This window comes from Aquarana catesbeiana, linkage group LG08, assembly GCF_042186555.1.
Source record: "Aquarana catesbeiana isolate 2022-GZ linkage group LG08, ASM4218655v1, whole genome shotgun sequence".
NCBI classification, from domain to species: domain Eukaryota; kingdom Metazoa; phylum Chordata; class Amphibia; order Anura; family Ranidae; genus Aquarana; species Aquarana catesbeiana.
This window is the reverse complement of record NC_133331.1, coordinates 144,843,105-144,857,655: the sequence shown is the minus strand read 5'-3', so window position 1 is coordinate 144,857,655 and position 14,551 is coordinate 144,843,105. Positions and strand designations below refer to the sequence as shown.

Genomic DNA, 14,551 nt, shown 5'->3' with positions numbered 1-14,551 from the left:
TAACCCCTTGATCGCCCCCTAATGTTTACCCCTTCCCTGCCAGTGACATTTACACAGTAATCAGTGCATTTTTATAGCACTGATCGCTGTGTAAATGCCAATGGTCCCAAAAAAGTGTCAAAAGTCTCCGATCTGTATGTCGCAGTACCACTAAAAATCGCAGATTACCACCATACTAGTAAAAAAAAAAAAAAAATGCCATAAGTCTTTCCCATAGTTTGCATATATATATATAACTTTTGCGCAAACCAATCAATATACGCTTATTGTGATTTTTGGTAAAAAAATAAAAATATGTAGAAGAATATAAATTGGCCTAAACTGATGAAGAAATTTGTTTTTTAAATAAACTTTTGGGGATATTTATTATAGCAAAAAGTAAAAAATAGTTTTATTTTCATTATCGTTGCTCTTTTTAGCGCAAAAAATAACCGCAGAGGTGATCAAATACCACCAAAAGAAAGCTCTATTTGTGGGGGAAAAAAAGATGCAAATTTCGTTTGGGTACAGCGCCGAACGACCGCACAATTGTCAGTTAAAGCGACGCAGTGCCAAATTGTAAAAAGTGCTCTGGTCAGGAAGGGGGTAAAAGCTTCTGGGGCTGAAGCGGTTAATTGAACAAGCTGAAGTTAGAAGCTGATGGCTACCATGCACAGCTGCACTGTATTCTAAACGCTCCCGTTTTAGTAAATCTCCCCCATGGTGTACACACAGTTCTTTCACATAATGGAGACCTTATATACAAGACTTAAAGCGAAGTTCCACCCATAAGTGGAACTTCCGCTTTAAGCACTCCTCGCCCCCTTACATGCCACATTTGGCATGCAATTTTTTGGGGGAGGAGTGGGTGACTAGTTTTGAGTGGGACTTACTGTTGCACTTCCTACGTCCGACTAAGGGCCATCTAGGCCACTCCTCCTCTCCCCCTAGGTGGCCCCTCCCTCTCGGCAATCTTCTGGGACACGTCACAGGTCCCAGAAGATTGCCTGTCCACTCGGAGAGCGCACCGCAACTCGCGCATGCGCAATGCACTCCCGGCCATGAAGCTGCAAGCTGTCACGGCCGGGTACCCACAGTTTCAATGGAGGCACCACGGGGAGGAGGGGGAGAGGAGCGAGATGCAGATGCATCACTGGACTGTGGGACAGGTGAGTGTCAGTTTATTAAAAGTCAGGAGCTACACTTTTTGTAGCTCCTGACTTTTAATAAACAACAAAAAAAAACCTGGAACTCCGCAGCAGCAACACTGAATTGACCTCTATGGTAATCCTAAAACTTGTGCATCATTTCTTCTAGTTTATATAGTTTAAGCGATGTTGCAGAATGACGCTTGAAAAATGGTCTAGTTTTCTTACTATTTAATATATCCACACAACAATGTGGGTAGTATGTGAGGAATGGAAGGAAAACTCATTAGGTTAAGACCCCTTTAACACTGAGGCTTTTTTCAGGCGCTAAAGGGCTAAAAATAGTGCCTGTAAGGGCCTGAAAAATGCCTCCCCTGCCACCTCAATGTGAAAGCCCGTGTGCTTTCACACTGGGACGCTGTGCTGGCAGGACATTAAAAAAAAAAAAAGTCCTGCCAGCAGCATCTTCGGTGCGGTGGAGGAGCGGTGTATACACCGCTCCTCCACCGCCCCTGCCCATTGAAATGTGCTTTGGCAGCGGCGCTACACGGGTGCATTTAACGCTTTCTTTGGCCGCTAGCAGGGGTTAAAAGCGCCACGCTAGTGGCCAAATAGCGCCACTAAAACTAGCGGCGCTTTACTGCTAACTCTGCCCACGGCTCAGTGTGAAAGGGGTCTAAATATCCAAATCAAATTTGAGGCATTGCGGCTGTCATTTAGTTGTCAAACTACCTGCCAACTGAATTGCTAGCATTTCTCCATTGAATGATGGGGTGGAGCTTAATCTTGGCTTAACCTGCACTTCAGCACAAATTTTTCAAGTCAACTCTGTTATACTGTAACATACATCTGTAATGAAAGTGTTATGTACTCTACCATTGCTGACCTCTCCTTTTTAGGAACTCTTGCTCCCTGGATGTCAGGCTGAGGCCTTGGATTCATAATGACCTGGAACAACTATAGAGATCAGGAATTCTGATACTCTTCGACCGCTGAGTTACAGCAAGCTTGTCTTTGCCTTTAGACTAAAAGTATGCAAGTTACCCCCTTGACCTCCAGAGGATTTACCCCTCTTCCTGACCAGGGCAATTTTTGCTATATGGCACTGCGTTACCTTAACTGACAATTGCACGGTCATGCACACTGTATACAAATGAAATTTAGATAATGTTTTCCCCAGAAAAAGAGCTTTCTTTTGGTGGTGTTCGATCACCACTGGGTTTTTTTTTTTTTTTTTGCTCTATAATTGAAAAAAGACTGACTATTTTGAAAAAAAAAAAAAACAGTATCTATTACTTTCTGCTATAAAACATACCCAATAAAAACATTTCTAAAAATCTAATTTTTAAATTAATTTAGGCCAATATGTATTCTGCTACATATTTCTGGTTAAAAAAAAATATCCCAATAAGTGTATATTGATTGGGTTGCGCAAAAGTCATAGCATCTACAAACTATAGATCAGCGACCTATATCGGTACTGCGATAGAATGAGGGCAGTCTGCTACTAACTGACTAATCACAGCACAGGCGATGCGCCCCCTACCTGGAAGAGCAGAATTACGTCTACATGATTCTGTGCAGCCGGCCCGCACTGTAGCAGTAAAGCTACAGTGCGCGGACGTCAAGTGGTTAAACACAAACCGGTAAACCGGTAACTAGCCTTTTCAGAAAGGAGCCAGCAATAGTAGAAGCTGTACTTCTGACAGGTGTACTTACAGACTTAGTCCTTACTGGTAAGAACACAGTAGCATATTGTCACAGATTAATGATGCATTTCAAATGTGCAGCTGCTTTAATCTACTTTCATTTTGTACAGAAATCCACAGTGCCACCACCAGTTAAATCTAAAAGTCCCTCCACTCGGATTGGGAAACTACAAGTAACTATAGAGTTTTACATTTACTGTTCTCTCCTAATTTCTTTTGCACCAACATTTTCCGTTGAAAGAATGAGAAAATCTCTAAAAACTAAATTTCTTGCTTTTTTATTTTTTTTCTCTCACTGGTAATACTTTCATCTGGATTGGATTTACCTTGGGTAGTGCATGTTTCTTATATGTTTCTTAAAGCTCTTTTTCTAATTCTGTTTGGCTTCAGCTACAGGTCCTGCAAAATCTACCATACAGTATTTATGCATTAAGCTGGCAAGCATTAATAAAGCAAGTAGGCATCAGCTAATCCACTTCTCATTTATTTACAGGCAAATTTGCACATCAACCCAGCAGCATTGTTACCAGGTGCAGTTCCTAAACTGTCTGGTCCGAGGCATACTGTTCCAGAGGCAGATATTTCAGCTTTACCTGTTGCAGAGAGCAGTCAAAGTTTGGATGTTGGCAGTAAAAGTGTGGAAGGAGTAACCTTTGAGACCCCTGCACAGGTGGACACCCTTCATAGTGCTAACAAGGTAATAACACATTTCTCTTTTTTGCCTTTTGCCAGTAAATATGAATATGGTCACCCACACATAATGGAATTTGCCATTTCATGGTCTCAAATTTTCACAAATTTTAGTGGAACGTAAGCCTATTTTCTTTATCGTACATTATAGGACACAGAGCCTCAAGTAATTACTTGGTGGGTTATGGGCCTACCTTCAGGTGTTGACACTGGTATAACCAATACAGGAAGTTGACTCCCCTATATAACCCCTCCTCCTTCCAGGTGTCCTCAGTTTTTTCGCCAGTGTCTAAGGTGTTGGTCACGAGTGAAGATGTGCACTGAGGAGCTCCAGGGAGGGATCCATGCTGGATTTAAAAAACCTCCAACTGGATCCATCCTCGCCACTGAGGCCATAGGATGGTACCTGGGCTTCGCATTGAAGAATGAGGTTTTGCCTGTAAGCTTCTCTTTGAGAGCTGTACCCTAGGAACCAGGACTCTTTTTGGTTTTTCATATTACCTAAAGTTGTTCCTGAGGGGTGCTATACAGGTCCAAAGGAGCGGAACACCTATATTAAAAAGGACCTTAGTCTTTGAAGGTTTAACTACGCTGCACGCCGTGATGTGTGAAAGTTGGATCTGTCTGTTAAATCGGCAGTATCCTGCAGCGAGGATAAGGTAAGGGGAGAAGCCTAGGAACTGTAAAAGGTCCACCACCTATGCCTTTTTTTTCCAAAAGATACATACATACATACATGTATGTGTGTGTATGTATGTATGTGTGTGTATATATATATATATATATATATATATATATATATATATATATTATAAAATGTATAACGGTATGCCTTAAAATGTCTCCTCCTAGAGGGAGTATACTACACTTAAATAGTACGATGCCTTTTTCAGCAGCTCTGTGTCTGGCTATAGCAGCGGGTGTGGTCCCTGCAGCCAGAGGGGAGTTCTTAATTAAACAGATGGTGTTCCTCTTCTGAGGGATCTATAGGGGTTACAGCAGTAGTTTTTGAAAATACAAAACCAGCCATTTGCATTTTTTTGTATAAAGTGAAGTCTTCCTTTAAAACTAGGAGCTTAACAAACACTGCTGATAAAAATTCCCCTCCCCCTCCCCCTCCCCTCTCCTCCCCCTCCCCCTCCCCCTCCCCTCTCCTCCCCCTCCCCTCCCCCTCCCCCTCCCCTCTCCTCCCCCTCCCCCTCCCCCTCCCCTCTCCTCCCCCTCCCCTCCCCTCTCCTCCCCCTCCCCCTCCCCCCCCCTCCCCCTCCCCCTCTAATCCCCCTCCCCCTCTAATCCCCCTCCCCTCTCCTCCCCCTCCCCCTCCCCTCTCCTCCTGGAGAGGTGCGGTAACAGCTGACACTTATGTGTAATCAGGTTCTCACCTGAGGTCTAACACAGACGCTCTCAGTTCATATGCTGAAGACAAAAGTCTGTCACACTAAGAGACACAGGAGCGCTGGGCATGTAAAGGTGTGTAAACAGGCATTTCCGGCACAGGAAATATTATGGTACTCAGCATCAAAGGCTGATCCTTATGGGGACTTTGTTTTCTTTTGCTAAAACTATTGTTCAGCAAATACCATAATTTTGTTAAAGTGCCTCTGCTGTTGTGCTTAGTACATTTGATTTCCAGTGTACCACAAAGGTACCAAGGAGTCCACCCCCAGGTGCTGGGAACTCCAGTTATGACTTCACACTGTTATCCTCTCCGGAGATACCTGACATGGCAAGCCAGGGTGAGTCATTGGAAGCAATTGGTGGTGCAGCTGCTTCTCACACTTCAGCCCCTGTGTATGTGACTGAAGATGCATTCACCTCTGCCCTGTTGGGCTTAGAAGGAAGATTAGCGGCTTTAATCGCATTCTCCATCCAAGAGGATAGGAAGCATGCTAGTTCCCCCTCCCCCACCTCAAACCCCCTTTTTCCAAGGGAACAGTGGGCACAGGATGAGGTGTTATCCTCCAGGTGATCATGGGGAAACACAAGCCAAATTTTCCAAATTTTCTGGTACAAACTCTTACAGAGATGGTTCATTCCACTTTTTTTACTACTCCTAACAGAGTAAGCTGAAAGTCCAGGTCCCTTATTTGGTTTCTTTGGTTTCTTTTTTTTTTTTTTTTTAAAAAAAAAAAAACCTTTTACAGCGCTTATTTATGCTGAATGCGATCACCTGGATAAGCATTTTTTCCCTCCAAAGAGTTTTTCAGTTCTCTATCATGGAGGAAAAATTCACAAAGGTTGGAAAGTACCAGCAGTAGACGCTGTGATTTCCAGCAACAATAAAGATGCATAATTGCAATTACGCTATGTTTTGCCATAGAAGCCATAAAAGACCCTATCCACCAGGCGTCTCGCCTTGCGCTTGTGCTAGGGCACATGCTTAGGACCCTGTGGTTAAAAGGGTTGGTCAGCCAAAGCATCTTGCAAAAAACGGTGTCTGACTAGTTTCCCTTTTCATTGGGGAAGGTTTGGTGAAATGCATCCAAATGATTTCTAGCAGTAAAGTTCTTGTCCAAAAGAAGGTATAAATGTCCTTTTATTTAAAGTGAAGCCACAACAGCTCACAGGTTAAGTACTGAAGGCCAGTGCAGCCATGGGAGACTTCCTGACAGACATGGGTTCAGATCCACATGTCGGCGTTCACTAGTGAAGGAGCCACTCCTCACAGGCTAACTACTCTGACGGGCTGATTCTAGGCAGCGGTGACAGCCTCCACCGTCAGACTCTAGGGCATGATTTCCAAGGAGTACTGTTCAGATCTGTGCGACTTCAAGGTAGTCCCTGCAGTACTTTGATGCGACTTGAGGTCCATAGACCTCTAGAATACACAGGCATTGTTTCCTGTCGCATCAAAATCGCGCCCCGACGTATTCTCGGCGGCGAAAGATCACGGTAAAATCACGCAACTTTGGGGTTGCAATAGTGGAAACTGAGCCTAAGTGGAGTAAATATTCAGCCCCTGTATACAGGATTGAAAATGCGTTTTTTCCTCCGCCCTGCAGGGCCTAGATGGAAAATTAGCGACTTTAATCGCATCCGCTATCCAAGGATGGGAAGCGTGTTAGATCCCCCTCCCCCACCTGAGATCCCTTATCAAGGGAACAGTGGGTAGAGGATGATGGATTACCCTCAGGTAATCTGGAAGAAAGGCAAACTGAGTACTCCTCTGCAGAGGAGACAACTAGAGTTGAACTTTTTTTCAGCCTCGCAATCTGAGAAATTGCTGGTACAAACCTCTTACAGAGATGATTTGTGCCTCTTTTAAGCTACCTCTAGTAGAGACAGCTGATGGTTCTGTTTTTTCTTCGGTTCCTTGGAACCTTCACTGCCTTTTTCATGCGTTTCCTGTACATGTACAGAGCCATGCAGAAATTCAGCAGATCCATTCTAGATTTAAAAGAATCTAAATCAGTTCCCGAAGATCCGCTCCTTTCTATGGAGTCGATCAAGTCAGTAGTTTCTATCCTGCAAGGAGGAAAACTTCTGGCGCCTATCGGCATCAGGGATGCATATATGCATGTCCATACATTTCCCGCTCACCAGTTTTCTGCGGTTCGATGTAGAACAGCAGCATTTCGGTTTATAGCCTTGCTCTTCGGGCTAGCTACAACACCTCGAGTGTTCACAAAAGTGCTAGCCCCACCTGTAGCCAGGTCAAGGGCACAGGGCTTAAACAGTCTTGGCATACCTAGACGATCTATTGCTAATAGACCAATCGCTGTTCGGAGTAGGTGTACGCATTACAACCAGTTACCTGGAAAGGTCTGGGTTGCGTTCTCAACCTAGTAGAGTCTCCATTAATTGCTAAAAAGGGCTGCAGTATTTGGGTCTGATCATAGATACAGCCCAGAAAAAGGGTCTTCTTGCCCAGAAAACAAAAAAAAACAAAAAAAAGACACAACTCCATAAAAGAGTTGACGCGGATGGTCAGGTCAAAAGGAGATCCCTCCATTCGCTTTTGTATGAGGTTGTTAGGATGGTGGCTTCATTCGAAGCAGTTCCCTTTGCCCAGTTCCATTCGAGACTGTTGCAAAACAGTATTCTATTTGCTTGGAACAAAACGATCCAAGCTTTGGACTTGCCAATGCGGCTGTCCCCAAGGGTGTCCCAAAGCCTCAATTGGTGGTTACTAAAGAATGTCCTAAAGGGTAAATCCTTCAGACTGCTTATCTGGAAAGTGGTAATGTCCAAGGACAGTGTTCAAGAACTGAAAGTGCCTTGCCCATCAACATCCAAGAGATTTGGGCAGTGCGTCTGGCTCTAAAAGCCTGGACTTCCAGGTTAAGGGATTGTCCCGACAGGATCCAATCCGTCAATGCCACGGCTGTGGCCTATATCAATCACCAAAAGGGGCACCAAGAATCTCTCAGTGCAGAGAGAAGTGAACCATATTCTAACTTGGGCAGAAAGAAATATTCTGTGCCCATCGGCAGTCTTCATTCCGGGGAGTAGAGAATTGGCACGCGCACTACAGGTACCGCCAGCAGATTATTCCTAGGGAAACGGTCTATTCACCGCGACATGTTTCGGGCTGTTTGTCAAGGATCGGGGACTCCGGGTGTAGATCTTCTAGCATCTAGTGCAACATAAAGTTAGTCAACTTTGTGTCCACAACAAAGGATCCATTCGCATGCAGAACAGATGCGTTGGTGATACTGTGGGATCAGCTTTTACTGATCTATGCATTTTCCCCTATTCAGTTGCTGCCTCGACTTCTTCTTTTTTCAGGATCAAGCTGGAAAGAAAATCGGTAATTCTGGCAGCACCAGCATGGCCCAGAGGGTCATGGTATGCAGAGGTCGTAAAGATGGCAATGGAGGATCTGTGGTCCCTTCCACTAAGGCCAGACCTGCTCTCACAGGGGCCGATATTCCATCCTACTTTATGAATGCTAAATTTAACGGCCTGGCTATTGAGAGACACATTCTGAAGAAACGTGGGCTTTCCAGGGCAGTTATTTCTACTTTAATGCTAGGAAGCCAGCTTCTAGAACTATATATTATAGAGTCTGGAAAGCTTATGTTTCCTGGTGTGAATCCAAGGGTTGGCACCCTCAGAGATATATTATAGGCAGAATTCTTGCCTTTCTACAAGTAGGTGTAGAGATGAAGTTGGCCCTGAGTACTATTAGCGGCCAAGTCTCAGCCTTATCAATTTTATTTCAAAGACCACTTGCTATGCATTCTTTAGTCCGGGGTTTCATGCAAGGAGTGATGCGGATTAATCCGCCAGTTAAATCACCTTTAAGCCCTTGGGGCTGGAATTTAGTTTTGTCACTGTTACAAAAACCGACATTTAAACCAGTACAGCATGTTCCCTTAGTCCTTCTGACTAGGAAGCTGGTATTTTTTGTTGCTATAAGGAGGGTTTCAGAATTGGCTGCTCTTTCCTGTAAGGAGCCATATTTGGTTATTCATGAGGACAGAGTGGCGTTGGGCCCTCGTCCAGGCTTTTTGCCAAAAGTGGTTTAATTGTTTCATCTGAATGAAGATATTGTCCTGCCATCGTTTTTTCCAAAACCGTGTACCAAAGAAGAAAGGTCACTACATTGTCTTGATGTGGTGAGAGCAGTGACGATCTATTTAAAGAAAACTGCTCAGATTCGGAAGACTGATGTCTTATTTATTCTGCCAGAGGGTCCTAAAAAAGGACAGGCAGCGTCAAAATCCACTGTGGCTAAGTGGATTCGGCAGGTTATAATTCAAACTTATGATTTAAAGGAAAAGATTCCCCCTTTTCAAGTTAAGGCGCACTCTACCAGAGCAGTTGGTGGTTCTTGGGCAGTGCGTCACCAGGCCTCCATGTCTCAGATCTGCAAGGCCGCAACTTGGTCTTCAGTGCATACATTTTCAAAATTATATCAAGTAGATGTAAGATGGAATGAGGATATCGCCTTCGGGCACAGTGTGCTGCAGGCAGCAGTATAATTCTTCAAGGTCTGGGGGTGCCCTACGGGTTGTGTCTCCCTCCCCTCAAGTAGCATTGCTATGGGACATCCCACCAAGTAATTACTTGAGGCCCTGTGTCCTATGATGTACGATAAAGAAAATAGGATTTTTAAAACCGCTTACCTGTAAAATCCTTTTCTTGGAGTACATCATAGGACACAGAGCTCCCGCCCCTCTGTTTTATGGGGTAAGAGTATATTGCTTGGCTACAAAAACTGAGGACTCCTGGAAGGAGGAGGGGTTATATAGGGGAGTCAACTTCCTGTATTGGTTATACCAGTGTCAACACCTGAAGGTAGGCCCATAACCCACCAAATAATTACTTGAGGCTCTGTGTCCTATGATGTACTCCAAGAAAAGGATTTTACAAGTAAGCTGTTTTAAAAATCCTATTTTTTATGGGGGGTTGAGCAGGGAAGAGAACGCTTACGTTAGCTTATCAGAATGTTATCAATGTCGTCTTGCCTGCCCAAGTGATTATTTCAAGCGCTGCGCAAACTGTTGGCGCTATATAAATCCTGTATATTAATAGTAATAATACTTTTTTCCCCAGACAGCTGCCAGCTGGCAAACCTAAGATGATCACCAAATCCAGCGATTGTAAATTAAAACATTGATGTGTTTAAGGATTTAATAACCCTTATTGAACATTTATAACCTGAGCTTATGTTTAGCTCAAAGTTAAATCAGTGGGTTTAGTTCTGCTTTAAGTCAATTGCTTGGTTTTCGAAAAAAGGTTCTTCTGTATTATTGATGACAGCTACTCGGCTTCTTTATAAAATCAGTGGTGGCAGTTGAAAACTCATCCATCATTGCCCATGAATACTAGCCTACAACATGGTGGAATGCATTAGAAGCTATATATTGTGCCTTTCCTTCACTTGCAGCATCCCTGTATGCTTGTTATAATCGGCAATGACAGGGGAATTCTGAACTCCACTGTCACTGCCCACAGCTCGGTTATCTGTAGGCAAGTTACGCTTGTTATTGTAGTCTGTAGTCACGTTCTAGGCTATGATGATGGAACAGCAGTGGGCAGGTTTGTGTACAGTGACAAGGTAGTTGCTCTTTTCCTGTCAAAGCAGGCAGTTCTTTCACCACTAGAAAGTTATACAAGCCTTACTCCACTCATCCTAGCCACTAGACCAGGGATATGCAATTTGCAGACCTCCAGCTATTGCAGAACTACAAGTCCCGTGAGGCATAGCAAGACTCTGACAGCCCAAAAGCATGACACCCAGAGGCATGGTAGGACTTGTAGTTTTGCAACAACTGGAGGTCCGCTAATTGCATATTCCTGCACTAGACCATGCTCCTCTCTGCTCACAGTGCAGGGCATTACGGGGGATAATGTTTTGTTGATGAACAGCAGGGCAGCCAATTATGATGCTCTAAGCTCCCCTACTATGCCCTACAGACTTGGGGTCAGCACTAACAGTTATGGAAAATATAGTTTATTAGATTTAGGCAGCTAAGATAATGTATTTAGCAAAAAATATGACAATAGTGCTGGGACTTGGTATTAGTGAATAAGGTTGAACATAAACAGCTTTACAGTCCTTTTTATTGGACTGAATCTTTGTGATTGGGAATTATATGACCAGGTATGTAGAATTTGTAGAAGGAGATCCAGCCCCTGTATGTCTTTCATGATCGGTTTCCTTTAAAAATCAGGGAACACCGTTCTTGAGATGAACCAGTACAATGTATCTAATGTAAAAGCTGAACTCCAGGCACATATACAGGAACCTTACACTGAGAAAAATGCAGAGCCTGCCATTGCTGACCACCTTCCTACAGTGATTGTTCCCTGGCTGTTTCTGGCTCCAGTATTTTCACATCCTGACCTGAAAAAAGTGTGCAGATAAAAGTCTGATGGGTTTACTTCCTCTTTGTTTCCCTGCAAAGGTAAAGCATAATGGGCTACAATGCATCGCATAGTAACCCATTATGTGACACTTACCTGCAGGAGGAACCCGCGATGTCCCCGTCTTCCTCGCTAGTAGCTAGCGGCCATTCTTCACCCCTCTTCCTTCCGGGGCTGCAAACTCCGGCTCTGTGACTGGCTGTAGTCGCATGATGTCGCTCCAGCGCATGCGCGCGGGAGCCGCCTTTAACTGCATGACCTGAGCTAGAAATGGCACAGCGTGCCCTTTCTAACTCCGGTGCATGCGCAGAAGAAATCGCCCTACGGCAATTTGCAAATATCTCCTAGACTGTGCAGGTCTGGGAGATATTTCAAGCACCTACAGGTAAGCCTTAATCTAGGCTTACCTGTAGGTTCAAGTGGTTGTAAAGGGTTTACAACCACTTTAATTTCTTTTATGTATTCATCAAAATCAGAAGATGTTATTTACATGTGTAGGTTTACGTTTGCAGGTATTACATTTGCAGCCTAGGCTCCTATAAAGCCATCTTGTATACAGCACTATTGATTTTTACAGTGCTATCATTCTAATGCCCCGTACACACGATCGGACTTTCCGACAACAAAACCGCGGATTGCCTAGCAGTAATAAAGGGTCACTGGTTCGAATCCCAACCACGACACTACCTGCCTGGAGTTTGCATGTTCTCCCTGTGCCTGCGTGGGTTTCCTCCGGGTACTCTGGTTTCCTCCCACACTCCAAAGACATGTTGGTAGGTTATTCGGCTTCTCTCCAAAATTGGCCCTAGTATATGAATGTGAGTTGGGGACCTTGGATTGTGGGCTCCTTGAGGGTAGGGACTGATGTGAGTGTGCAATGTATGTGTGGAGCGCTGCGTAAATTGTTGGCGCTATATGGATACCTTAAATAGATGAGCATCTTAATGAGACACAATGTACATGGATAGGGGCAATTGTAGACACGCACCCACACTCACTCAGATTGAACTGGATGGACTGGTGTCTTTATTCAACCTTTGTAACAAATGTTGGCCAACAATTACGAACGTAGTGACGTACGGCAAGCCGATGTAATATCTCCATTACGAACGCTAGTTTTACAAGACCGATCGCTTCCAGCTCGTCCTTGCTTCCGAGCATGCATGTTTGTACTTTGGACTTTTGTCCGATGGACTGGTGTACACGCAATCGGAAAATCCGACAACCCACATTTGTTGGCAGAAAATTTGAGAGCATGGTAGCCAACACTTGTTGGCGCAAAGTCCGATAACAAATGTCCGATGGAGCATACACACGGTCGGATTTTCCGCAAACAAGCTCACATCCAACTTTTCTCTTTGGAAAATCCAATCGTATGTACGGGGTATTACATTTTGAACATGATGCCACTACTAATCACAGGGAGTTAGTGCTACAGCAGCTGCTTTATTGTCAAATCACAGGCTGAGTTTGGTCTTGAACACAGCTGTATTACTTAGCTACCGTGTAGTCTGTTCAGAGCTCCAGGTTCTACCAATGCTGTCTGCTAAGATTGCCTGGGTCAGAAGACAAGCATACACTATATTACCAAAAGTATTGGTCTGCCTGCCTTTACACGCATATGAACTTTAATGGCATCCCAGTCTTAGTCCGTAGGGTTCATTATTGAGTTGGCCCATCCTTTGCGGCTATAACAGCTTCAACTCTTATGGGAAGGCTGTCCACAAGGTTTAAGAGTGTGTCTATTGGAATGCTTGACCATTCTTCCACAAGCGTATTTGTGAGGTCAGGCACTGATGTGGATGAGAAGGCCTGGCATGCAATCTCTGTTCTAATTCATCCCAAAGGTCGGGTTGAGGTCAGTACTCTGTGCAGGCCAGTCAAGTATCTCCAACCCAAACTCACTCATTCATGTCTTTATGGACCTTGCTTTGTGCACTGGTGCGCAGTCATGTTGGAACTATTCCCACAAAGAATGAAATTGTCCAAAATGTCTTGGTATGCTGACGCCTTAAGAGTTACCTTCACTGTAACTAAGGGGCCAAGCCCATCCCCTGAGAAAACAACCTTGCACCATAATCACCCTCTCCACCAAATGATTTGGACCAGTGCTCAAAGCCAGGTCCATAAAGACATGGATGCGCAATTTTGGCATGGAGAAACTTGACTGGACTGCACAGAGTCCTGACCTCAAGCCGATAGAACACCTTTGGGATGAATTGGAGTGGAGACTGCGAGCCAGGCCTTCACATCCACGTCAGTGGCTGACCTCACAAATGCCCTTCGGGAAGAATGGTCAAAAATTCCCATAGACACACTCCTAAACCTTGTGTACAGCCTTCCCAGAACAGTTGAAGCGGCTATAGCTGCAAAGAGTGGGCCAAATCAATATTGAAGCCTATAGGCTAAGACTGGCTGGGATGACATTAAAATTCATGTGCGTGTAAAGGCAGGTGTCCCGATACTTTTAGTAATATAGTGTATGTGGCCTCACTGAAGTGGGTCTTCTTCTGTGGGGCTGTGTGTGTATATATATATATATATATATATATATATATATATATATATATATATATATATATATATATATATATATATATATGTGTGTGTGTGTGTATATTATAATGTGTGTGCGCGTGCTAGGAGTTCGCTGCACAGCATGCTCCCAGCATGAAGACCCAGCTGTCACTGACTGCTCCAGGTCTCCTACTTATGTTTGGGAGTTGGGAAGACTGGGTCTCACTCACATGATCGCTGTGATTAGCTGTCGCAGTGATCATTTCATTTAAGAGAAAATAAATAAATATAGATGAATATTTATTTATCTATATCGATCTATAATCTGAGGAAATAGCCAGGTCAGGGTTTGATCTGTGTTTTTAAGTAGGATAAAACAAAGCAAAATGTGCACTATTGTTTCTGGCCCTAATTACAGGCACAAACAACAAATTACATACACATATGTGTTATTACTGTGAATTGTCATTCAGGAGTAGAATTTATTTTGGGTTCTTTCATGGCGGGTTATGGTAATGACAACAAATCAACAGCTACAATATGTTTTCAAAAATGTATATTTTTTTATTTTACTATTTTGGGACAGATTTCCTTTGCTTATAAAAAAGAAAAAATCGGGATATATTCATTAACATTTTCACCAAAAAATGAAAGCCCAATTTGTTATGAAGTAGTTGCAAAGCTACGTTTACA

The 14,551-nt window shown here is 43.8% G+C and overlaps 1 protein-coding gene across 4 annotated transcripts in view; it reads left to right on the top strand.

Moving 5' to 3' along the window:
* WASHC2C (WASH complex subunit 2C) overlaps positions 1 to 14,551 on the top strand; it is a 123,186-nt gene that overhangs the window by 91,226 nt on the left and 17,409 nt on the right. For 2 of the 4 annotated variants that reach the window (XM_073596529.1, XM_073596527.1), the window contains 2 exons: positions 2,947 to 3,009; positions 3,330 to 3,533. In XM_073596529.1, coding sequence (XP_073452630.1) covers positions 2,947 to 3,009; positions 3,330 to 3,533 — 267 coding nt within the window. The remainder of the gene's footprint in view (positions 1 to 2,946; positions 3,010 to 3,329; positions 3,534 to 14,551) is intronic. The other 2 variants (XM_073596530.1, XM_073596528.1) reach the window with 1 other exon arrangement.